Source organism: Protomyctophum parallelum (genome assembly GCF_964188405.1).
Source record: "Protomyctophum parallelum genome assembly, chromosome: 6".
In the NCBI taxonomy this organism is placed as follows: domain Eukaryota; kingdom Metazoa; phylum Chordata; class Actinopteri; order Myctophiformes; family Myctophidae; genus Protomyctophum; species Protomyctophum parallelum.
Window position 1 is genome coordinate 11,222,846 of NC_139701.1, and position 25,844 is coordinate 11,248,689.

Consider the following 25,844-nt stretch of genomic DNA (forward strand, 5'->3'; position numbering starts at 1 on the left):
GAGGTGACTGATGGAGCTCAATTGTCTGTATTGAGCTGTATTATTTATTTGGAGTATTATTCGTCTTTGACCATCACTGAATAATTTGTGAAAAAAGTGCACTCACAGGTGACACATAGACCTCTATTAATTAACGACATTCTGAAGATAATGTTCTCCCAGTACCGGCAGAGTACGTAGTTCTGGAGCAGCGGATTGTATGTCCCTGGTTTTTCCCTAAGGGTTTATGATCGAGGGCATGATGGGTATGATGTTGGAAGACCCGAAACCCCGATGACCTTGGGATACATCACTGAGGATACGTCCCAGTTGCATCCTAGCGATGTATTTTAGTTCTTCGTTTTCTATTTATAGTGACTCATAGGAATAGACTACTTGACAACCGGGAATAGTCTGGTGACCACCCGAGAGATGGTTGGCAGCTGGAATGTAGACGGCACCCGGGTAAGCAGTTTGGGTTAGCCCCAGCCTGTGAGGAGGACGCCCCAAAAAGCTTGTGTGTCCCTGTTTTTTCCCTAAGGGACTGATCGAGGGCAGCTACTGGGACGTAAGTCGGGACTTGATCACCCCGGATGGGTCAAACCGAGTGAGGGGTATGAGGGGTATTGGAAGACCCGAAACCCCCATGACCTTGGGATACATCACTGAGGATACGTCCCAGTTGCATCCTAGCGATGTGTTTTTAGTTCAGAAACTGGTCTCCTGTTTAAAAGTTCGTCAAAGCAAAGAGATGTCAGGTGTCTGGAAGCAGCAAGTGAAAACAAGCTACCCATATATAATCCTTTATTGTATTAAGTTAAACATTGTGTGGTTGTAGCTGCGACAGTATTTGCAATTGAATCTTTCAAATGTGTTAAAGGAGCTCCTAAACAAAAAATACCATCGTTTTTTTCACCTCTTCTTTTTGCATATGACAGAAATCCCAATAATAAAAGTAGCCAATCTTTTTTAATAGCACACAACATTTGTATAGTGAGATACTGTAGTTATTGCAGTGACTTAGACAAAAGGCTGAAAAACAAGGGCAGTGACAGCTGCGGAAGTGACTGTGCATGTACTGTGCACAACTGGTCCAACTACACCATGTTCCTCATGGTGTTTGACAAGGATGGACATTGTGCCAAGACTGGCTTTTATTTCCTGAATGAAAGTTTTGTGCCATCCAAAAATGTATATCCTCGAGGTAGCTCATGAGACTTAAAATGAGATGAACATTACCTCTGTCAAAGATGGTCCGTTTGCATTATGCCACCCCTCTGTTTTCAACCCTTTATCCATACCGTAGCTATCTGAATATTCTATTAGTCATTAGGCAGGAATATAAATGTTAGTCATAAAATTGTAATGTGAAGTTTGCCGAGACCTCCTCTATTGGTCACTTTAAATGAATGTTTCAGATTGAATTTGTTAGCTATGAATTAGTTATGGAAGTGTGTGTGTGTGTGTGTGTGTGTGTGTGTGTGTGTGTGTGTGTGTGTGTGTGTGTGTGTGTGTGTGTGTGTGTGTGTGTGTGTGTGTGTGTGTGTGTGTGTGTGTGTGTGTGTGTGGCAGTCGTTAATTTAACTCAGCAGAGTGTATTTATGGATCTGAGTGGAGGATAACATCGGTAAACGCGTGGGAACACTGCATGGTTTGACATCTCATAACCACATGATGTGTGTGTGCGTATACCGTATACTACGTATAGCAATTAGTGCACATCTACTGTATCCCCATTGATGTAGCAGGGTGTTTGCGGTGGTGGTTGTGTGCGACTGTGCGTGTGCGTGCGTGCGCATACTATACTTGTTATACTTGTTTTGTTATAGTTTTTAGTTGAACTGTTTTGATACATTTTTCAGTGGTTCTCAAAGTGAGCTCCAGGGACCCCCGGGGGTCCTTGAGGGGGTTCCATGGGGTCCCCAGAAAAATGAAGAACTGCTTAATTTCAGTATTTCACTGGCAAGAAGTTAGCCCGATGACATAATGTATAAGAATAACCTTCAAATCATAGATAGAATAACATCTAATGTGGGTTAATGGGTTTCTGGCACAAAGTATTCATATGGGGGTCCACAGCCCCCCATACACGGCCATATTCAGTACCAGTTTGCTGGTCCCTTCATGTGAACATGTTTGAGAACCACTGTGTGTATTTATGCTGGTTGAACACGCAGACATAGACACACCAACGGACCGACATGCGGTCGAACATGCGCTGCTCCGTGCTTATGTGGGTTAGGGTTAAGTTAGCTCTTGTCCATAGCTCTAATGCGTTTAATTTAGAGCTATGTTACTCTCAACTTCTGCCGCTCGCATGAATGCAGACCAGCCTCTACTCTTTAGCGTAAATAAAAATAACGTTTTTGCTACTCACCAAAACAAAGGCTGTCATTAGAAAGCCTACTTTCCTTAGTGGAAGCACTCTGAGCCCCCCACCACATGTATAAACTGTACTTTTTGGCCAGAAAGGGATTTATTTTCACCTGAGGAAAAATATTCTCTATGAGGCAGTTCTCTGGGCAATATCGGTAGAAGGCGCAGCAGAGTAACTAAAAGTATTTTTTTCCCGGTGGAAACAAAATCCCCTTTTGGCCAAAAAGTACAGTTTATACGTGTGGTGGGGAGCTCAGAGTGCGTCCACTAAGGAAAGTAGGCTTTCTAATGACACACCTCGCCTTTGTTTTGGTCAGTAGCAAAAACGTTCTTTTTATTTACGCTAAAGAGTAGAGGCTGGTCTGCATTTATGCGAGCGGCGGAAGTTGAGAGTAACATAGCTCTAAATGAAACACATTAGAGCTATGGACCAGAGCTAGGGTGAGGTTAGGGTTTGAGATAGGTTGTCGGTCTAATGACAGGACCAATAAAGCCTGTACCCATTTATGCTAGTTGTTACCACTTCTCTGCCAGCCACATGTTGGCTGACATGCACTCTGACCTCCTACGGCACCTGACTTATACTTATTGATACTGTAGCTGATCTACAAGCTCACAATGTCTCTCCTCCTGATAACTAACAATACAGTAAATGCACATATACTATGTGAATTAGTACGTGAAATACGTTTGCCACAGTTTACACGTGTGTCTCTGAGTATATGCAACCTACTGTATGCACATATCCTTTCTTCTCACCGGCCCATACCTTTCTCTTTGTGTGTTCCCCACCATGCGTGCGTGTGTGTTACATACTCATGCATACGTGCGCGTGTGTCCTGGCGTGGTGTGGTGTGGTGTGTGTGTCTGCAGGCATGCGTGCTCATCTCCCCCCGTGTATGTGTGCTTTGTCCGGCCTAGCGCGAGAGCTGACGGGCGCGGAAACGTCCGCCGCGACCGTTGCCGAGGAGACGGACATCGACGCGGAGGAGGAGGAGGAGGCCATTCCGTTACCGGTGGCCGACAGCACGGTGGACGAGTTGAACCTCCTGAACCGAGGCGTGACGGACCTGGACGCCACGGCCAAGACCGCCGACCACAACCACACAGACGACCAGGTGAACTGTCTGTCTGTCTGTCTGTCTGTCTGTCTGTCTGCCTGTCTGTCTGTCTGTCTGTCTGTCTGTCTGTCTGTCTGTGTGATAAAATATTCTAATTCTAAATAGTCTGTCTGTCTGTCTGTCTGTCTGTCTGTCTGTCTGTCTGCCTGTCTGTCTGTCTGTCTGTCTGTCTGTCTGTCTGTCTGTCTGTCTGTCTGTCTGTCTGTCTGTCTGTCTGTCTGTCTGTCTGTCTGTCTGTCTGTCTGTCTGTCTGTCTGTCTGTCTGTCTGTCTGTCTGTCTGTGTGATAAAATATTCCATGCTATGTGCTTAATTTAACCCATTCTGACCTGAGATCAGATTCTAAAAATGTCTATTACATCCTGACAGTTTCATTATTAACCCATTCTGACCTGAGATCAGATTCTAAAAGTGTCTTCGATTTTTCAAAAATAGCAGACCTACAAGCTCGTATCGCGCCACTCGGTGGCGCGATATGAGCTTGTAGATCTGCTATTTTTCAATAGCTAAAGCATGACATGATGCCAACACCAAAATGGGTGCCCGGTCAGAATGGGTTAAGGCGTTTATGCTTCAGCCAAGAAAACCTTTGCTAGCCTTGGTGAAAAGGTCATGTATTAATACCACGCTATACAAAGAAAAAGATGGTGCTCCCTAATTTGTGGTGGCGCTACCAACTGAAAAGGTAGGTGGCACCAGTGCTACCTGTGAAAAAGTTAGTCTGGAGCCGTGTGTGTGGGTGTGTGCGTGTTTATTTGGGTGTACACAGAGGGGTGAAGCTTCCTTTGATGTAAATCGGTGCGTCTCGCTCTTAGAGCATATATTAATAGAGACGGCACCCAGAAGGAAACCCTGAGGCGAAATGGACATAGTGGCTGTATTTGGTATTGCAGCGCTGGCCCAAACACATGAACGCGCTGGTCCGTTGAATGTCATTGCGCACGTTCATGATGACACGTGAACGCTTTTTTCATACGTGAACGCGTGCAATGATAGTCGGAACGGCAGCACGTTCATATTAATAGACACGGCATCCTCCGGTGCCGTCTCTATTAATATATATACTCTATTAAAGGTCTCGCTCCCTGTCGGTGACTGTATTTACTGTAGGAAATGGAGCTTTCAAACGGACATCTAATCAGCGCTCGATGTGTGCTTGTGTGTGGAATGAGCAAACCTGTCATTCTGTCACTCTCAGCCTGTTGACCAGGTTTCTCTCTCTGGCTCACTGACTTTCTTCTTCTTTTTTTTCTATAAAAAAAAAGGAAAGTCTTTCAGCGTCAGGTTGGCACTTGGCAGCTGAATTTTTATGAACATTTCATAGTCAGCCAATTCCTCTGTGTGTTAATCAGTGATGCATCAGGGCCCAGGGGAGCAAGAGATCTGATACAATACATACAGCTACAGTAGGCTTGGCTGACTACAGGCTCCTGATCTGAGCCGATCTACAGCATAACCAGAGAAATGTGTTGGGGTCTAATCTTTATATCTTCCTGTGGGGCTCACGGTATATTGCTGCCATTAGCTGGAATGGAGAAATGTTATTTCCCTAGGGATTTTTTGATATGGTTACAGTGAGCGAGGAGAAGATATGGAGGAGTTGATATTGAACAGTACGACATTGATAGATATGTGGGGAAGAGATTGAATGCACACCGAGATTGCATTTTTAAAGACCTTGGGATTCCCGGGCTGAATGGGTTCTGTATCTTTTCATATTCTCTGTTGCTTTCCATCACTGCACTATATAGGACGGAAGAGTGGTGCTTATGGACAGATGGGAGGCTCTTCTGCCTGCCTCGGAAAAGGCTTTTTCATGTGTTGACAGCTCTCTCTGTAAGCTGTTTTATTATGGTGACATATTTTTGTTAATTCCTTGCACTCAAGAAATAGTTACCTTGGTTTCACCTACTCTGCTCATCCATCATGGGCACACATTGCGACTTTCATGAAGGTTTCTTTGTATTTGTATGTATTGTCTTTGATCACTAAACATACCGTAGCATCATCGGGAATGTTCACTGCGGATGGCTCCTGTTTTTGTAAATCTTTTCAGAAACTGTGTAGATCAAGGTGGATATATGTCGGGGAAGAAACCACCTAACTCTAAAATGTTCATTTTCCAGGAAATTTTTGACATAATCTTTTCAGGAAATGAAAAAGAAAACTAACAGAAATGTTACCGTGTAGGGGTCCCTCTACTGTACCCTGTACTGTACTGTACTGCCACTGTACTGTCACTGTACTGTACTGGCACACCCAAATATACAGTTAATATGTGCGTGTGTTTGTGTGTGTGTGTTAGGTTGCGCACAGGTGGTGAAAAACAACCATGCTGTTTTCGTGTTCAGATGCACCCAGCCACCCATCCACCCACCCAAAAAACAAAGCTACGTAAGGGAGTCGTTGCACCGCTCATTAAGAATCTAAAACCTCAAAATGGAGTTAGGTGGTTTCCTCCCGACAGCTGTCTGTTTTGTGCCTTTAGCTACCCTCTTCACTGCTGCTGTGAAGATCTGTTCTTGAACTGGAAACAATGCTTCTCAAACACTTTTCATGACTTTTGTTCAAGGACAAATGCACGCGTATTTAGCTACACTCAGACCCCCATCTACAAATATGTTGTGCCCAGGGAACCCGATACAAGATAATGTGTCGTTTCAAAATTTCAAAGATTTTCAAATGGGCGATATAATATGCTGCTATAATATTCTATATGAACTACTTCAGCTCGTGACCCCTTGGAACCACCCACTTTGAGAACCACTGGTCTAGAACGGTGAATTTTGAGCTAAATCAGACCCAGGGTTTTAGTGCTCCTTTCAGAGGGCAGAGCCGCATCACCAGAGGGTCCATAGTTTTAAGGAAATGGGCTGCTTTACAATGCTACGGCCCCATTAACCAATTTTGGCCTGACTTAAAAATGTACAGAAAATCTTCTAAATTCTCCAGTTTTCTGAAATAAATAAATATTTTCACGATTTTTCAAAAATAGCAGACCTGCAAAAAGCTCGTAGCGCGCCACTCGGTGGCGCGCTATGAGCTTGTAGATCTGCTATTTTTCAATAGCTAAATTATAACATAATGTTTAAAACACCAAAAGGGGTTCCCGCACAAAATGGATTAACATTAGGGTTATGGGGCCTTTCAATGGGGCTCCTGATTGAAAGCAACACTCCGTGAAATCACTGAAACAACCTTTTCTCAGAAATGACCTCCATTCTCAGGTCAGTGCACTAGCCAGCTCAGGAGGGTGTGTGTGTGTGTGTGTGTGTGTGTGTGTGTGTGTGTGTGTGTGTGTGTGTGTGTGTGTGTGTGTGTGTGCGTGTGTGCGCCCATGACTTCACAGCTTGATGGGAAGTCACAGGGATGTGTGAGCGTGCGTGCGTTATGCATGTATGTTATGCATTCGTTTCACACAATTGTGTGGATCGGTTAGCGGAGGGATTCCATTGGCTGCAGGTTTTGTGGTGGAAGCTCATATGAAAGGAGAGCAGACTGTGAGTGTTAATGTCCATTCTGGGCCTGTCAGCCCCTGTTAGACTGACAGCGCTTCTCCTGCTGCCCCGGGGGTGGTGTCAACGGGGTCAACTCAGGACTCTGAAGGACTTGTGCTATAGAGCGTCGCAGTCCCGCCCCCCCCCCTTTCATGATGACGCCAGGCCCAGGAAATAATTCCCAATGCGTTTCCCCCCCCCCCATAGACTAGAGTATTTATTTAAAGACCTTTTTTAAGCGTCGTATACGAAGCCAACTCGAGTCGTGACAAATCATGACAACAAACGCAACACAAGAAGAAAAACGACAAAAAAGTGTTGTAAACTTCTTTCTAATTATTTGTTCGGCCCAAAACATTGAGTTTATTGTCGTGATTTGTCACGACAAGAGTTGGCTTTGTCCGCGGCGTAAACGTCTTTAAATAAATACTTTTTTTTAAAGTCTGAGGAAAAATGAACGGGGAATAATTTTTCGGGTCTCTCGACGCTCTATAGATGAATAGCATTGCAGTAGAGCAGTGGTTCCCAAAGTGGGGACCGGGGACCCCTAGGTGTCCTTGAGGGAGTTCCAGGGGGTCCCCAGCTGAATCATTGTTAGGAACCAAATGGACCCGTATGGGTGTGTAACTCAGAGAGTGTACAAATGGAAACAAATGGACCCATTTTGTACACTCTCTGAGTTAAATTAACATTGATTTTACAATATAAATTGGGGGTCCCAGATATAGAAATGCCATTAAATGGGGGGTCTGTAGACTAATGCATGTCAAACTGGGGGTCCTTGAAATTTCACAGGTTGAGAATCACTATTGCTATTATAAACTATTCTCTTATGGGGGGTGGGTGGATCACTACAGTAGAGCAAGGGTTCTCAAAGTTTTTGGCTGGGGACCCCCGGAAATGCTTTGGCCATGTCTCGCAACCCCCGCCTCGCCCCCCTCCCCACCACCAATACAAACTGACGTGCGTTCTGCGTGCGTGCGTGCGTGCGTGCGTGGTAATGCACGCGTTCCACACCACTGCAGGGATTGCAGTGCCCGGTGTCTGTCGGACCCACGGTTCTCCAGAACCACCACAAAAGGCTCTGGTCAGGCTCTGCCACCTGTGCAATTTACAGCCTCTGCCTCAGCCAATTGATTGCCATGGCAACCCCACACCTGACAATTGATTAGCCTACTAACCAAAGTCAGTCAGTTTGCCCTCTTCACACAGAGAATCATTTGGGGACCCCCAAAATAATTTGGCGACCCCCGAGGGGTCGCGACCCACGGGTTGAGAACCCCTGTAGTAGAGGACTGCAAAATGAATTGAGGTGGAAGAATCTTTGAAATATTGACTAGCGAAAATCTTACTTAGCAAGCAATATTGTTCTAAAAACACTTTATGATATCCTTTTTCTAAAATTAAGCTTGACGCTTTCTTCATTCAAGCAAATATCCCCACATGGTTATCATGTACAGTATGGGCCCTAATTGCGCCTGATGTGCAGGTTGGTACCTTGCATGGTTTCCTCCGACATCTGTGTGTGAATGGGTGAACGTAATGCACAATCTATGTAAAGCGCCTTGGATAAAGGCGCTATATAAATGCACCATTTACCATTTTACCATTTACCATTGTGAATTGCAAGTCAGAATGCAATTTAAATCTTCACTGATGTCTGTAATTGTCACTCAAGAACAGAGACTGCATAAATGTGCTTTGAATGCTTCTCTCTCTCTCTCTCTCTCTCTCTCTCTCTCTCTCTGTGAAGGAGTGGTCAAAAATTAACATGCCTGTGGTGGTTGTATATTGAGGTTATCAGACACATTGTATCATCAATGGGGAGTCTTTTTGGAATTGTCATAAATGTGAGTGAACATTTCGGTTTGCTGCATTGTGTGCTCTTCTTATGCACCTCATGTAGTGCCAGGGATGGCCAAGTTGACAGAAATCCAACCAAGCCATCACTGTCTGAGAACACTTAACTCCTGTCTACCCGCATCTCACTCAATGGCTCTTCTTTCTGTGTCTCATAGTCTTTGTCCCAGTCTTTCTCCCTATCTTTGTCTATATATAAAATCTGCTTGTCATCCTTCTTTGAGATAGCCTGACACTCAGTCTGAATTTTCATTTCGTTTCACTTCATTATTCAGACTGAAAGCCCTCCCCCACCACAGCAGTTTCTGGGAGGGGCGTTGTCCAAGCGGCAGTCTTCGGCGATTGGTTCATACTAGTGCCAACCAATCAGAATAGTAGGAAAGCAGATGACGTTGTTGTCAATCATGTGGCTATGGCTAACCCGTTTGCTAACCAAACAAACAGCCAACGAGCGCTACTAGCATGTAAACAAAAGTGGTAAAATATGTCGGATGATGATGTTTATAAAACCTGTCGTTTCTGTAAAGAAACTATTTATCATAGGTCGATTTAATAGCCAGATTGATACGGTCGCGAGTCACTGCAGTGGGGGCAGCCATGTTTGTTGTTTGACGCTGTCGAGTGACAGGGCGGATGGCCAATCAGCTGCTGCGATCGACGGCACCCGTAGGCAGCGTCACCAGACCTGAATCGCCAGGACACATTTTTTTACTGGGCGATTCCCAGTAAAAGAGACCTTAAAAGTGACTAACCACATAGAATAATAGAGTAACATCACAGTAAAGACAGCCTCAAACAAAATTGAATAAAATCACACAGACATATACGAGAAAGAACACCCCTCCTGTCTCTTGTGGTAAAGGAGCACTTAAACAAAGTGATTATATTCCTGTCCACCAACTACCTGTATGATACTGTACGATACCATACCTTTATGGTACTATACTACCTGTGTAAAACGTAAGGGTTTTGAGGCTGCTTTCTCATCAGCTATCTTGTATGGGTGTGAGGCTTGGCTTGGTTTGGCTTGAAGATGGAGTCGCATACCACCCGAGCAGCGTGTTTGTCATTGTGAGACTGGTATACTATACACAACGAACAGCACATACTGGTGTGTCCTCTAAGTGTATCAATTTGAGCTCACTCTTTGTGTGCACTAAGAGGAACTTTGCGTATGCTCACATGCCTGCCTGTCACTTTTGGAACAATAGAAAGCTCCTGTTGTAAAGGGATTTTTAGGGATATTGTACCTTTTCGATTATTGTTTTGACCCAATGTTTTATACTAGGGTTGTCCCGATCGGATTTGGTGATCGGTGATCAAGTCATTTTCAAATGATCGGAATCGCATCGGGAGCCAAAAAACGTGATCGGGACTTCCCATCCCTAGTATCAATATTATATCCATATCATGATATTAGACTGGATATCGTCTGTGATTTGGGATATTGTACTATTGTGATATGGCATAAACGTGCTCTATAAAATATAAATATCGGATTGGGAAGAATCGGTATCGGCAGATACTCAAAATCTGAGGGAGCAAAAAATAAAAGTGATCGGGACATCCCTAGTTTATATTATATCAATGAAGTAACTAACTAACTAGTGAGTAGGCCTGTCTGAAATCCAGAAGCCTAAAAAGGGTCTGTACGTATACTGTAGGTTAAAGTTAAACTAAGCTACTGTAGTAGCTATAGCTGATAATACATTGACACAGTTAGATAATACTAAGTTTTCAGCTGAACTCTGAGCTATTTCCATTGAGGCCAAAGCCGCAGTTTGGCATGCAGTCCATGCCGGGATGATGCCACTCACATTTTGCCTCCCCGCATACCAATTTACGAGTTATGCTGCTTCATTCACAAACTGCAAAGGTGTGTGTGTGTGTGTGTGTTTCATTATTGAGTGGTGCAGCCACGCCGAGGAACAGCAATGTGTGTGTGTGTGTGTGTGTGTGTGTGTCTGTCTGTCCCTATGTCTGTCTGTTTAGAGTACCAACAGGTGACAAAGTTGAGCGTAGTGTGTGTAGTCAGCCATCGCTATAGCTTAAGTCGAAGTTGTTGTTGGCATCTGATGCTGGCAGGAGAATTGTGATCTCTGTACCACCAATGCACGATGGGCACACACACACACAGACACACACACATACTCACACACACACTTTTCTCCTCTCCAGAAAAGCCATCATAAAAATGCAATGGCTCGACTTGAAGCTAAGTGATGTGACTCATATTGCTTGGCTCAGTAATTCCTACTGTGGATAATATTCAAGGTTTTTCTAGCTGCGATGGACCTTTTGTCTTGGCCTGTGCGTGCGTGCGTGCGTGCAGATGTGTGAAGTTGTTACCAATATGCTCAGACCGCAGTCTCACAAGGCTGGAGGCCAAGATGGTATCGGCAGCATACAGGGCCTGACTCTATTGGCCCTCATATTCGCTCTGTCTCATTTTCTCTGACTCATCTACTCATTTTTTAATCATTATTATAGACATACAGTATCTGTTCATTCTCTCTCTTTCTCTTCATATCTCTGTCTCTCTCTGTTAAAACAGTATTTCTCTGGCTTCTTTACTTTCTATTCCTTTCTATTCTCATCAGTGTGTATACTTCTCTGGTCTACTGGCTGTGTGCGCAAGAGATTGGGCACTTATCGCTACAGTGGTTTGCAAGATTAACTACAGACGGGCAGACGGGCAGACGGGCCTGTCGGAAGAAGATACTTCAGATTGTATCCAAATTCCACACAAAACGTTACACGTGAATGATCTCCATAGTCGTGTAAACGAGACGGATCTTTCTGATTTTTCATATTCCAGTGGCCCGTTTTGAACAAAAATTGTGCAAATCATGAACGCATCGTCCAATTGTGGTGAAACACACATTTGCACTACATTGAGAAACAAATGCCACCCATTTATCACGGTCCTATTATAGCGCCACCAGGAGGCAGAATTTTGCAAAATATCCTTTTTATATTGGTCCTTAAAAAATTGTCCAAACAATCTGTACACATTCGATCTCTACTATAGTCAAGTGATCAGATTTTTCCTATTCCATCCTGATTGGCGACTTCCAAACATTGCTTCCCCGGACAATAACCTTCCTGACCTGACGGAGACCTTCATGTTGCCCCGACGAGCTAGCCTGGATCCAGCCCAAAGACCCCGCAGTGCAGTCCACTCTCTGAGTGGACTGCATCTCTTGGTCTGGTGTTGCACTGTGAACCTATAATTTCTTCGGTACAAAAATGTATTATCCAATGAGAATCGGTGGTGGGGGTGGGTCTAACGAACAACCAATCAGCGCCGAGACCCGTTTTCAGCGCCATCACATGAGGAAGGAGGGAAAAACAACACCAATGACTATTGGTTGAGGGAAATTCTAATCCCCTCCCCCTTGAAATCGCTCAGACAGGAGACAATGTCAGACTGAAGCTTCAAGAAAGCTACAGTGAGTACAGTCTGATAATCAGGCTACCGACGAGCACCTTTTCTAGTTTCACTGTCTGTCACTTCTTCTTTCTTTTTTTTCCTTTCTTTTGTGGCTTTCGCCTTTTTTTATGGAGGGACAGACAGTAGGCTGACAGGGAATGGGGATAGAGTTGTTTTTATGGAGGGACAGACAGTAGGCTGACAGGGAATGGGGATAGAGTTGTTTTTTATGGAGGGACAGACAGTAGGCTGACAGGGAATGGGGATAGAGTTGTTTTTTATGGAGGGACAGACAGTAGGCTGACAGGGAATGGGGATAGAGTTGTTTTTTATGGAGGGACAGACAGTAGGCTGACAGGGAATGGGGATAGAGTTGTTTTATGGAGGGACAGAGTACAGACAGTAGGCTGACAGGGAATGGGGATAGAGTTGTTTTATGGAGGGACAGAGTACAGACAGTAGGCTGACAGGGAATGGGGATAGAGTACAGACAGTAGGCTGACAGGGAATGGGGATAGAGTTGTTTTATGGAGGGACAGAGTACAGACAGTAGGCTGACAGGGAATGGGGATAGAGTACAGACAGTAGGCTGACAGGGAATGGGGATAGAGTTGTTTTATGGAGGGACAGAGTACAGACAGTAGGCTGACAGGGAATGGGGATAGAGTACAGACAGTAGGCTGACAGGGAATGGGGATATGTTTTATGGAGGGACAGAGTACAGACAGTAGGCTGACAGGGAATGGGGATAGAGTACAGACAGTAGGCTGACAGGGAATGGGGATAGAGTTGTTTTATGGAGGGACAGACAGTAGGCTGACAGGGAATGGGGATAGAGTTGGGGGCAACTTGGGGGAAGGCATGCAGTGAAGGCCGTCGGGATCGGGAGTCGAACCCGCGGCACACTGCCAGACTGGATTACTGGACCACTGAGCCACGGCCCAGGCCCAGAACCCGCGGCACACTGCCAGACTGGATTACCAGCCAAGGTGCCTGGACCACTGAGCCACGGCCACGGCCCAGGCCCAGGCCTGTCTCTTCTCCACATCACAGTCTCTCACAGAGTGAACTGAACACTGAGGGTGTTACCGTGCAGGGAGATTGAGGTCAGCCGTAGGAACAGGATGTCCCCGGGTAGCGTCTGAAGGCTGCTCGCTGGAAACGACCACAGACAGAGAGACATTCATTAGCAGGGCTTAGTGTCGGACTCAGCAGGCTAAAGCTTACCTCAGTCTTGACCAGACGTTTGATCAGACCCAGGAGTCCAAGCCTGGACTGTCAGCGGTCTCGTTTGATCCGGTCTGTTCCCAGACCGCGCTGGCTTGGTGCAGTTTGTGGAAACATTTGATGAGAGTAATGATTGTAGCTGGCTTGTCAACTCTGCAGTCTAGACAGCAACCCAGAGAGATTCAGAGAGAGAGTGTGCCGACTGTCATTCACTCTTTGACCCATTTGTGTGTGTGAGGGAAAAGAGTTTGCAAGATGATTAGTTTGATTTCTATTTTTAATTCTTACCACATCACCTGATTATATATCCTTCAGGAAGGTGGCAATTATATTGTTCAATTTTAACGAGTGTGCAGCCTTGTGCCCATGCAGCCAGGTTTGGAGATGGAATAGAAAGCTTAATTCACCCCTTCCAGGCTCAACTCAATAGTCCATCACTTCTACCCTCAGGGCGGCTTAGTGAAAACAGTAAACACACAACCAGCTGGTATGAAGCACGCCTAGCTAGGCGCTTGTCTGATCAGAATCCAACACACCCCCACATACTGTAAGCAGAACATTAACCACTCTCCTCCTGCATTTCTTGCCGACAAGGCATGCACGCACGTCACACATGCATGCTGGATACGCGCATGCACGCAGCTACTCACACACAAAGGATGCACCATTATGTAAAACGGTAAAATGTGCATAATTTATCGTCTCTGGAGGGTGGAAAACAGTTACTTTTCAGCATTCAAATTCAAAAATAGCTAAAGTAGCAGATTGACGAGGTCAAAACGTGTCATTTTGTGCCGCATTTCCAGCTTGTGAATGTGCTCCTTTTCATACTTTTGTGTGACACGCTAGTATGATTAACTATGCAAAATTATGTATACACGACTTTAGAATGAAAAGCACAGGGTGCCTTGGAAGTGTATAGGTGTTTTTAGATATCTTTGATTGTTATCAAACCATTTTGTCTCCACCAGGCCGAAGGCATGGGGAGAGAGTGTTTTGCACTCCGACTCCGTCCGTGTGTGTGTCCATCCGTGTGTCCGTCCGTCTGTTACCAGCTAATCTCGCACACACACTCCCTGGATGCCAACGATGAACCTCTGCCCCAAACCTTCCAGAACGGCCTGTTATAGCGCCACCAGGGGGCCTCCAGATTCTGTCCCAAAATCCCACAAATCGTTACATGATCTCTATAGTCATGTGTTCAAGCCGGATCATATTCCATCCTAATTGGCTAACGTGGCTTTCAAAGTTGGCAGGATTGTCCAGTTTTGAATAAAAAGCCTCAAATCATGAACAAAGTGTGCAATTTACGTGAAATCTTTCACTGACTTTCCTACTAGGCTGAGGAATATATCCCACCTTTTTCACATTGGCCTGTTATAGCGCCACCAACAGGCATAAGAATATATGGCACACTTTTCACATTATAGCGCCACCGGGAGGCCACAACCTGACCTGCCCTGGTGGAGACCTGTGTCCCGAGGCTTTTTCTAGTTTTATTTATCTTTTTTGGCGATCTCCTCGTGTTTTGCGCATGCACACTGCCATGTTCTGTCTTCATTTCTGACTTCAGGAAGCATCTAGTTTGGAATATAAACGCTTCTAGAGAGACTTTAGATGGGACATTGGCGGGGCTTAATAAAATCTTAATAAAATCTGCCTCATCTGCTGGCACTCTAGCGCCATTATTTTGAAGAATTCCCCAGCAAAAAAGTGTTCATTTATGCGGGGCCTTCATTTATTGAAAGAAAAAAAGAGTAAAATATGGAGATAAGAGGTTTTTCTTTTTGCCCGACAGCAACGATATTCAGTTATGTGAAACACTCTTTTAAATGAATTCACTGCCAAGGAGGCGTTGGATGAGTTTTCTTTCTTAGCAAAGGCCCACATGCACTGCTTTGAGTTTTTGTTTTTTACACTACACTCTTAGCTAACCTATGATATGATCCACCGTTCGATTACCAGTGAAGCGAGCAAAACAAATCGCCTACCATCCACTTCCAATTTTAGAAAACGCCCAAATCTCTCTTCCTGTATCATTCCACTTTTGCCGCGACCAACATTCAATTTTAAACTGGGCTCTCTATTAAACTACTGAACAGACGGACGGATTTACAAGTATTTTATGTTTTGCGAGCACGCAGGTGAATGGCTCTCTCATTATCAACAGTCCAGGCTACCAAAAAAGCTTGGCAGTGGCTAAACCCAGCCAGAAATAAATCTGGCAGTGAATTTAATTCTGTCTCTAGTGTAATAGACTGAACTGCCTCTACATGGGATGGTCAGTAGTTAATTTTACAGTGACTGCAAAAACCCGGTTGTGTACCAAGCTGGGTAAAGAGGTTGATGTGGAAATATTTATAGTGTCTCCCATAATGTGACTGCGAACACCCTGATTATGTGGAAATATTCATAGTTTTTTAATGCAATCCACAAAACGCTCAGAGATGCCCCCACCCTCCAAACCTTTAAAACAGCCCTCAAAACCCACCTCTTCAATATTGCTTTCCCTAGCTAATTCCTTTCACTGTTTCTAATAATTTGATTCCTTAGCTGTTTTTTTGAGTGGTGCAACCACTCCAACAACAATGTCCGTGTCCTATGTGTTCACCTATGTGACGTTAATGAGCCAATGACTTTGAGTACCAGTAGGGGCGCTGTTGTGCCAGAAACAGAGAGAGAGAGACAGAGATAGTATTAGTGCTGCACTGTTTCCTGCTAATGAGAGAGAGAGAGAGAGAGAGGAGGGGGAGGGAGAGAGGAGAGGAGAGGAGGGGGGGAGAGGGGAGTTGCACCACTCAGGGTGTGATTTCTTTGTATTTGTTGCCTCCTCTTGCCCCCCATGTAAAGCGTCTTTGGGTACTAAAAGCGTTATACTGTACAAGGGGCTTTTTATGCCTTTATTTGGTAGAGTACGGTAGACTGACAGGAAACGGGGAGAGAGAGAGAGAGAACGGGGAGTGACACGCAGCCAGCTTGTCGATCTGCTACGTTTGCTACTTTTGCATTTGAATCCTGAAAAGTTACCAGTTTTGGACATACAGTACATATGAGGTTTCCACCCCGGCAGAGACAACGATATGTGTGCAGCTGTGCATGCATTACGGATATTGGAATCATATTTCTGCTGTTTTAGTACATACTGTAGGTCTTAATTGGTTAAATTTACTTTTTACGGCGTGTACGTGGTCTAAGAGAGAGCGCCAGATATAAATTCAGAACATAAATAATTATGATCTGAGTTTCACTTCCCGGACCCTAACACTGTACATGACAAAGCCAGCTGTCAAATGTTATGTTCAGCAACCGCGGGATCTGTCTTTTTTTTTAGCTTTTTTAACTTTTTTAACTTATTCAAAGTTCAAAAATGTACACCACAAAGGACTTCTCAAACTGTCAGCCCGCTTTTTCTGCCTTTATTTGATAGTGCACACTGACTGTACAGTAAGCTGACAGGAAATAGAGGAAGAGAGATGGAGACAGCAAAGGTCATCGGGATCAGGATTCTAAATCGTGATGCGCTGTCAAAATGGATTAGCAGCCTAGGTGCCCGGACCACTAGGCCGTAATCTGGCATTCCTATTTTGGCGAAAATAGTGAGGATAGCAGATCTGCAAGATCCCAATGTGACGTTTTAAGCTTTTAGATTAGATACCGGTATGTTTGCTATTTGTTGTACAAATACATTAAATAAAGTGTATAGAGGGCATAGTAGTGTTGGCCATTTTCTTGTTCCATCGTTCCAGACCACATTAATTTTTCCCATAGAGATTTCCAAAAATATTTCCAGGAGCCATCCAGCATCCTGATGATTCATGGCCATAAAACATTTGATTCAGTGAAACATCTACGACGTGTTAGATATCGTAAGAAACCTCGGGAAGTCGGGAAGAAACCTCTTAACTCCAAATTGTTCATTTTTCAGGAAATGAATACTGCCCCATCAAAGTTGGTGTTGTGAGTTTATACATTGTCAATTACTTGCATGAGAGGGGAGGCGGTGGTTGAGTTAGTTGCTTTAGCAGACAGTTTGAGGGTCCAATGGAGTTAAGAGGTTTTCTCCAAAGCGTTTCTTTTACTACTTTCCATTGGTTCAATATTTTTTAAACAACACACAGACGTAAAGGGTGTTCAATAGCACTGATTTATGCCAAAGATACCTCAAAAATGGAGTTATGAGGTTCCTCACTACAGCAACAAATATAATTAGCTTTATTCTAGGCTTAAAATAATAGATTTTTGGAAAATGAATGGCGTCTGGAACAATGGAACCATAACATTGCCGCCACTGCTATGCCCTATTGGGCACAAGTATTTTACATACTGTAGCATTCCTATTCTGGGGGCCAACATTGTGTGGAAATAGTAGATCTCCAAGCTCACAGCGCATCACGTTGTGGCTTGTTCGCGTTGCAGACTGGCTATTTCTGGGGAAGATATTTATGGAGTGTGCATTACTTTCTAATGCATTTGATCAATGGGTAAACCGGCCAGGGGAATGGTGGATAGGAGGCATAGCTGGGCCTTTTCATGTGTCCCTGTCTAAAGAGAACACTTGATGAAGTTGCAAATCTAATGTGGTGTCTGTCTGCCACAGATTGTTGGAGCTGTCAGCTGTCAAGTGAGATAGAAACGTCGTCTCAACCTCTGCTTGTTTTATTACTAGTGTATGTATAGTGTGAGTGCGTGTTAGTGCGTGCGTGTGTGTGTGTGTCGGGGGGGAGGGAACCATCTGTCAGATATACAGGATAGATAGCAGGGAGAAGCTAGTGTAATCACCTCAGGAGGAGGAGAGCAGAGACGAGTCCCTCCACCCATGTCTCATCTATCTCTCTTTACCTACCTCTCCTCTCTTTCACCCTCCCTCCCATCCATTAGAGGTCTGTTTCTTTCTTCCCTCTAGTAGTAACTGCCTCTCAAGCTTCTCTCTCTCATCTGTAACGTGTCCCTGGTTCCTCTGCTCCCTCCCACCATCCATCCCTCCATCCCTCCCTCCTTCTTTGTCACCAAGAAGTGAAAAATAAATGAACAGATGACAGATGTGCGTTGTTGTGGGTTTGTACCGTTTACTATATACTTATCTGTGGGTTTGTACCGTTTACTATATACTTATCTGTGTGTGTGTGTGTGTGTGTGTGTGTGTGTGTGTGTGTGTGTGTGTGTGTGTGTGTGTGTGTGTGTGTGCGCGCGCGTGTGCTCGTGCCCACATCCACGTGTGTTCTGATACATCTTTGCTGTGTTGGTGCTTGGATGCATGCTTGATAGAGTTCTATATATATATATATACAGTATATATATTACATTTTTTGTGTAATAATAAAAATAGTAATTCTGTGCCGTCTGTTTGTGTATTTATCTATTATGAAGATAGTGCTGACTGTCGTTTCACTTTTATTCTTTGATAGAGTTGGGCAAATTCTGCCCAAACCCGACCCAACGTCCACTACCATTGCCCGTTTTCCTGCATGTTGGTGCTCATTTGAAATATTTGAATCTGGTTTCTACTTTAATTGATGAGAAAGGCAGTGAACATCTCTGGAATTATGTGTACAGTACATGGATGGATTTAGTAAACTCACTGAAATAGACGGTTTGAGGATGTTAAATCTCTATTCAGACCAAGGTTTTATTTGCCGACCAACGGGCCTCATAAGATTAAAATTTACAAAATATAACCTGTTACCTGCAATGTAATACAATATGTTTATTACAGATTTGGCATGCAACCGACCTACACATTCACGAGCCAGAGCCCACAGGCTCGTACTCCGCAAACTACATCCTATAGCCTAGAGGGATATTTGACCTGTGATTGGCTAGTTCATTGTTAGGCTTACTGGGCAAACAGTCAATCAGCCAGTCAATCAGCCAGTCAATCAGCCGGTCAATCAGCCGGTCAATCGTTGACATTCGCCGATATAGGGTGGGCCTTCCGGTCCCGCCGAAAAGCATGAATTTATCTCTCTATAATGTGTTTATGGGACTGTGAGTGTCCCTCGAGACCACAGTTACAAGACTCTGCGGTGCTTAAGAGGCAGCAATATGCCCTTCATCACGCCACTTCTCTTCAATCTTATTCACTCTGCAGGCAGCCCAGCCCTTTAGCTTGGCAATGTGCACTACTGTCAACGCTGCAACAGTTTTCCCTTCGTCAGACTCATCTGGTTGACAGCCCGGAGTCGTCTTCTGGCATCATCTGCCATGGAGTGATGGGAAGGAGGGGTTTCTGTTTGTGTCTCTCTTGGAGACTGACTGACTGACTGACTGACTGACCTTTCATCGCCGCACCAAGATGCTTTGTGATGCCTTTAATCTCCAATATCTTCTTTAGCTCTTTGCCTTCCTTGCTGTTGTTCTCTCACTCTGTTTATTGCTCTCTCTCTCTAATGCATTATTTCTAAATGAATTAGAATGTGAGCAGCAAATAATAGCAAATGATAAATAAGATGTTGGCAACAACAATGTGTAAGAAAAAGGCATAGAAGCATAATCATATACCGTCAAGAATAACGGTAAATGATCTGTAAATGATCCAGCGGCTGTAAGTAACAAGTAAGACGCGCAAACACGTGAAGCGAACGCAGCTCGTGTGTGTGTGGTTGTGTGTGTGTGTGTGTGTGTGTGTGTGTGTGTGTGTGTGTGTGCTACAGCTGCGCCCTGTGTGTGTGTGTGTGCTACAGCTGCGCCCTCTGGTGGTGGGCGGGTGGTGTAACAGCGGGACAGACACACAGACAGACATTCAGCCCTTGCTGTCATAGTAAGTGGCTCACTGCGTTCGCAATTACAGTTTTATGGTCTACCTTGCTTTCTACCTTGGAAAAAAACGTTTCAGGGCCGAAGCCCTTCCTCGGCTTCCACCCGAAACGTTACCACGTTAAGTAAAGATTTTTTCTGGGATCAGAAAAAGGTGTGCAGACTCTTTTTTATCTAGGCTTAACTTATGTTGGCCTGGGATACTTTATAATGAGCCGTATGCCGCCTCACATGGTACTTTTTCGCAAAAAACATGCACTGGGATTAATGTTATTGTTAATATAATTCACTCCAATGCAGATAATGTCACATTCTGGTACTGGACATTGAAGGTCCAGACCAGTCCTTGCCGGTTGGATGAAGTGTAGTAATGTGCTGTTCCAGCTCGGAGTCATTGTTTTGGCTCCTGTAGAACACCTGGGTCCAATCATTTTCTGCATGAAAGAGCTTTTTTCTCCCTTTTTCTTTTTTACAATGCAGGTTGTCATTCCAGCCAAAAACTGTACCAGGAGGTGATTTCACTAATTGGCACTTCTGCTGTCTGGTTGGAATGAATACACCCTTTTCATGGCAGCCAAAGCCAATTGAGATGCAATAGAGGGGGGGGGGGGGGTAATCAAACGAAGGCGATATGATACTAATGATAGTAATTAAGGTTGTGCTCAATTTTGGTCAAACTGAGTCAGTGTGCTGCTCCTGTGCATGTTCACTGGAAAGGTTCTGATTGAACAGAATCTTCATTATCAACTATATGAACTATCATTGTACGTACTATTTCATGTCAATGTGGCTGCCACAGAACTTTTTCTCAAATGCGTGGCTCATCGCACGCTTTATTCCGGGAGTATACAAATCAGTGTTGTTTTTAGAAGCAAATTTAGATTTTTGTTTTAGTCTTTTAGTTTCTTGAATAGTTTTTATTTAGTTTTAGTGACATTTTAGTCACCGGGAATGTTTTAGTGTTAAGTCTAGTTTTAGTCGACTAAATATCATACGAATTTTGGTCTACTAAATCTACAGGTGATTTAGTCTACTAAAATGTTTTTTCGCGGGCCTTGATGGAGTTGTAATGGCTGATTTTACACTTGCTGAAAATAGCCAATCTACAAGCTCACGTGTCGCGCTGCGACGCGTTGTGAGCTTGTAGATCGGCTATTTTCAGCATGCAACCAATGTAAAATGACTTATACTGGATCTCTTGTCTCTTCCTAACATTTTAGTCTAGTTTTTTTTTGTTGACGATTATTTGTTACGGTTTAGTCTTAGTTTTAGTCATCATTGCTTAGTTTTTATTTCGTTTCCATTTAGTTTTCCTCAGTGGAAAAAGGTAGAACATTTTTCGACTTAGTTTTATTCGACGAAATCAACACATGTAATCAAATGGACTCGTAAGGGCCATTTGCTTCCATTTGTACACTCTGTAAGTTGACAAAATGAATACATGAACTCTGAGAATGTTACTGTGAGAATGCTGAACTCTTGGAATGACTAAGGTGCATTGCTAATGACAGAGCAACTCCTCCAGCTTATTGCAGGAGCAGATAGTTTTTCACACCATTCAACGCTTTGTGCCGCCCTACATTATTGATAACTCCAGAATCATACATTTTGTTAATCGTAGTATCAGCCTTGAACAGATTCATAATTTAACCTCCACTGTCGCACAATAACTCAGATAAGGTCTGGCTTAGGTTAACTAATCTCGTTTTGCCATTGTTGTCTCCACCAGGCCGAAGGCATGGGGAGAGAGTATGTTTTGCACTCTGTCCGTCCGTCCGTCCGTCCGTCCGTCCGTGTGTCCGTCCGTCCGTCCGTCTGTGAACAGCTAATCTCTGGCACCGTTAACCCGGTCGATGCCAAATTTCGCACACACACTCCCTGGATGCCAACGATGAACCTCTGCCCCAAAATTTCCAGAATGGCGCCACCAGGATGCCGACTTTTGAAAAACAATTTTTTTGATATTACTCCTCCAGATTCTGTCCAAAAATCATGCAAATCGTCACACACTATCTCTATAATCATGTGTTCAAGATGGATCTGTCCCATATTTCATATTCCATCCTAATTGGCTAACCTAATTGGCTTTCAAAGTTTGCAGGATTGGCCCTTTTGAAACAAAAAGCCTCAAATCATGAACACAGAGTGCAATTTACGTGAAATCTTTCACAGACTTTCCTACTAGGCTGAGGAATATATCCAACCCTTTTCACATTGGCCTGTTATAGTGCCACCAACAGGTGGATTTTTGCAAAACACATTTTTGGAACAAAATGCCTCAAATCATCCAATTGCCATCAATGGTGTAAGAACAAATGGCACCCTTTTCACATTGGCCTATTATAGCTCCACCAGGAGGCCACAACCTGACCTGGCCTGGTGGAGACCTGTGCCCAGAGGGGCACTTTTTCTAGTTGTTGCTATTTCTCTGTCTATCTCGCTCACGTACACACACGTGCACATGCTCTCTACAGTATATCTCTCTCTCCCTCTCTCTGTCTGCTGAGTGCGAGTATAGAAATTAGTTGAATTACGTGTAACACTCAGAATTGTACCGGTGTGTACTCTCTCCGCAAAGGGAGAGGAAGAATACAAAGCAAAGCAAAGAAGAAATGTTTCTTTTGGTTGGTTCAACCTTGGTTTTCCTCCCCATGTGAAACTTTTTTTCCATTATGGGTTTATTAATTCCGCTAGTCCCACTGTGTGACACATTGTGAATTGAGACATACATCACGCTGTCTCAAGGAGGACGTGACATTGGTGCTGTCCCGCTGGGCCGCGGTTCGTTCCCTCTCCCTCCCTATACTGTCTTTACCTTTTCTCTCACTTATCTGAATCCTAATAACCTCTCCACCCTTATCCGTTATCTCGTGACTCTCGGGGGCCACATTATCGGGGTTATTTCTATTTCATTTGTCTTTTGAACGCCAACAAAACAGATGGTGTCTGGCGATGTTTACTAAGGTCCTGTACTTTTGTGCTGTGAGCCGAGAGAAAAGTGGCGTCGCTGGAAAATAGCCGACATTGTGTTCATGCATTATGTATTTTTAATATGCACCGATTTTGGACCACTCCCACAGGAGAGATTGAAAATGCATCCATATGCCCTGCTCAAAGGCGATGTATATTAAGTGATAACATTTTTGTTAAAAAGGTTGATGCTCTGTTCCAGTAGCAACAGAGTGTTTTCAACAGTAACAGCCCAATGTTGTTTTTTTCTAGACGGCATACCACAGAACCGCCCCATATTTTGTTGTTATCAAAAACTAAGAAAAGCTGTTATAGGCGCTTTAAATAGCAACAGTGCATTTAAAGCAGCTGTGCTCATCAGTCTTAGTAAGTAAGTACCCCTCTAAATTGAACATTTATGGTGTCACGAATGTTTACGGCCCCGGTGGTAATTAGTAAATGTGCCTCCAAATCTCTCCTGCCCAACGGACCACTCCTCTTCACCTCAATCCCTCTTTCTTTCTCTATCTCTCTTCAATTGTTGCTTTTATTATTGTCTTTTAGAGCATGGGTATGTGTGCCCGACTACTGACTGGAATTTTTCTGGGCACTTGCATGATCCTCGGAGGATGGATTCTACTGATTGTGGTGCCTTTATGCCCTTAGGCCAGAATTCCTTATTTCACACAAGATATCTCAAAATCAAAATGTGTAAAGTGCATGATATGAGAAGAGAGAGAGAGAGAGGGCTCTTTCTTTTTCTCTCTATCTCTTGCTTGACTCTTTCTCGCTCTCCCTCGGGTGGCTGTCACTTGGAGAGGTTGCCTGATAATCAGAAGGTCACCGGTTCCCCCCCTCCCCCTCCACCCCCCCTCCTCCCCCAGTTAAGACACTTAATGCCTAACTGCTCCCCTGAGAGCATGTGTTCAGCATAACCATCTGAAGAGACATCGGCGGTGTGAAGCTGAAACTGAATTTCACCCACGGGGATTAACAAAGGTCTCCCCTCCCTCCCCCTTTCCTCCTACCTTATAGGGCCACTTCACCCCTTTTGCAACCAGATCTTATTTTTGAGTGGTGCAACCACTCCAAGGAACAGCAATGTCCGTGTTCAGTTCACCTATGTGTTGTTCACCTATGTGACGTTAATGAGCCAATGACTATGAGTACCAGTAGGGGCGCTGTTGTGCCAGAGAGAGAGATAGTATTAGTGCTGCACTGTTGCCTGCTAATGAGAGAGAGAGAGGAGAGGGGGGGGGGGGGGGGGGGGGGGAGAAGTGTGATTTTTAATGATGACCCAAGAAACACTTTCCTGTGGTTTTTTTATGTGTGCAATATGTGTTTTTAGATATTGTAGTCATGGCGCCATCTTCATGACCAACATTTGTCATGAAAAAGTGGTCTCACTTCCTTCCTCGACTACAAGTCCCACCGCCACGCAGCCTCCCCTCCACACGGAGGGGCAGTACACCAAAGCATTTTTTCTGTGAACCAGGGGATGAGCGAGTGACATCAGGACTCTATTAACATTGAGTGACTGCAGTGTCTTCCAGCGGTCAAATGTCCCATTAACCCTATGTCTCTCCTCTCTGCTTCCAGGTTCCAGAGGAGCCCTGTCTGCTGTTGGCTACCCCTAGGATGCTGCTCCCTGCGTCTGTTGTTGTAGTGCCTCCCAGCACCCCCCTGTCCATCCACCACCAGATACAGCTGCTACAGCAGCAACTAACGCAGCAACAGCAGCAGACACAGGTGGCCGTGGCGCAGGTAGGTGTCCTTTAGCCATCTCTCTCACACTCTCGCACTCTGTCTCCGTCAATTTCAATTCAATTCAAAGGAGCTTTATTTATTGTCTGTCTGTCTGTCTGTCTGTCGCTCGCACGCACGCACACACACACACACACACACACACATTTCGATTTCTATATTTGAATCCACAAATTACAATACATTTTACAAGGAAACAAATATAACGGGGTTGACAGTTCATGTTCACTTAAGGATACACATGGCACTGCCTATAACAGCCGAAACAGAACAGTATTTGGCAAGTTGTTTGGCTTTGCTTTTTGTCATTCCAGCTATTCTTAGACCACTCATGGTCAGTTTATGCACATGGCCCAGGCTTCCGAATATCAGTATGGCAAATCTACAGCGATACCCCAAGTTTGTTATACTTCCAAGTAATGGTTGATACTTACAATATTTATCTTGGAATGCCTGGTCCATGTACAAATCAAAGACACAGCCCACCTCCAGAATCAGGACCTCCTTGTGACTGGTGTCAACAACGACAGGTGTATTGGGGATGTTAGCAAAGACATTGCATGCATAGCTAAAACAATCTGGTAACACTCTTGAATGTTTATACATTGCTGCACTAGATGGCACATACTTTCAAACTGCATCAGACACTAGGTCAACAATCCGGTCATGGTGAGCAATATACAAGTTTTTGCATGCAATTCAATTCAATTCAAAGGGCTTTATTGGCATGAGAAAACATACGTTTACATTGCCAAAGCAGAAAGAACAGTACAACAATACAGCAATACAATCAAAACAAAAACAAAAGTTATGCACTTTGTCAGATTCTTCAATAGATCAACTTCTATGTTCAAGATCACTCGATGCAGGTATAGTGCAGGCATAT

At 44.3% G+C, this 25,844-nt stretch overlaps 1 protein-coding gene across 3 annotated transcripts in view; it reads left to right on the top strand.

Annotated features, from left to right (window-relative positions):
- Positions 1 to 25,844, top strand: part of nos1apa (nitric oxide synthase 1 (neuronal) adaptor protein a) — a 210,436-nt gene that overhangs the window by 130,366 nt on the left and 54,226 nt on the right. For all 3 annotated transcript variants that reach the window (XM_083767702.1, XM_083767703.1, XM_083767704.1), the window contains 2 exons: positions 3,277 to 3,473; positions 24,794 to 24,958. In XM_083767702.1, coding sequence (XP_083623828.1) covers positions 3,277 to 3,473; positions 24,794 to 24,958 — 362 coding nt within the window. The remainder of the gene's footprint in view (positions 1 to 3,276; positions 3,474 to 24,793; positions 24,959 to 25,844) is intronic.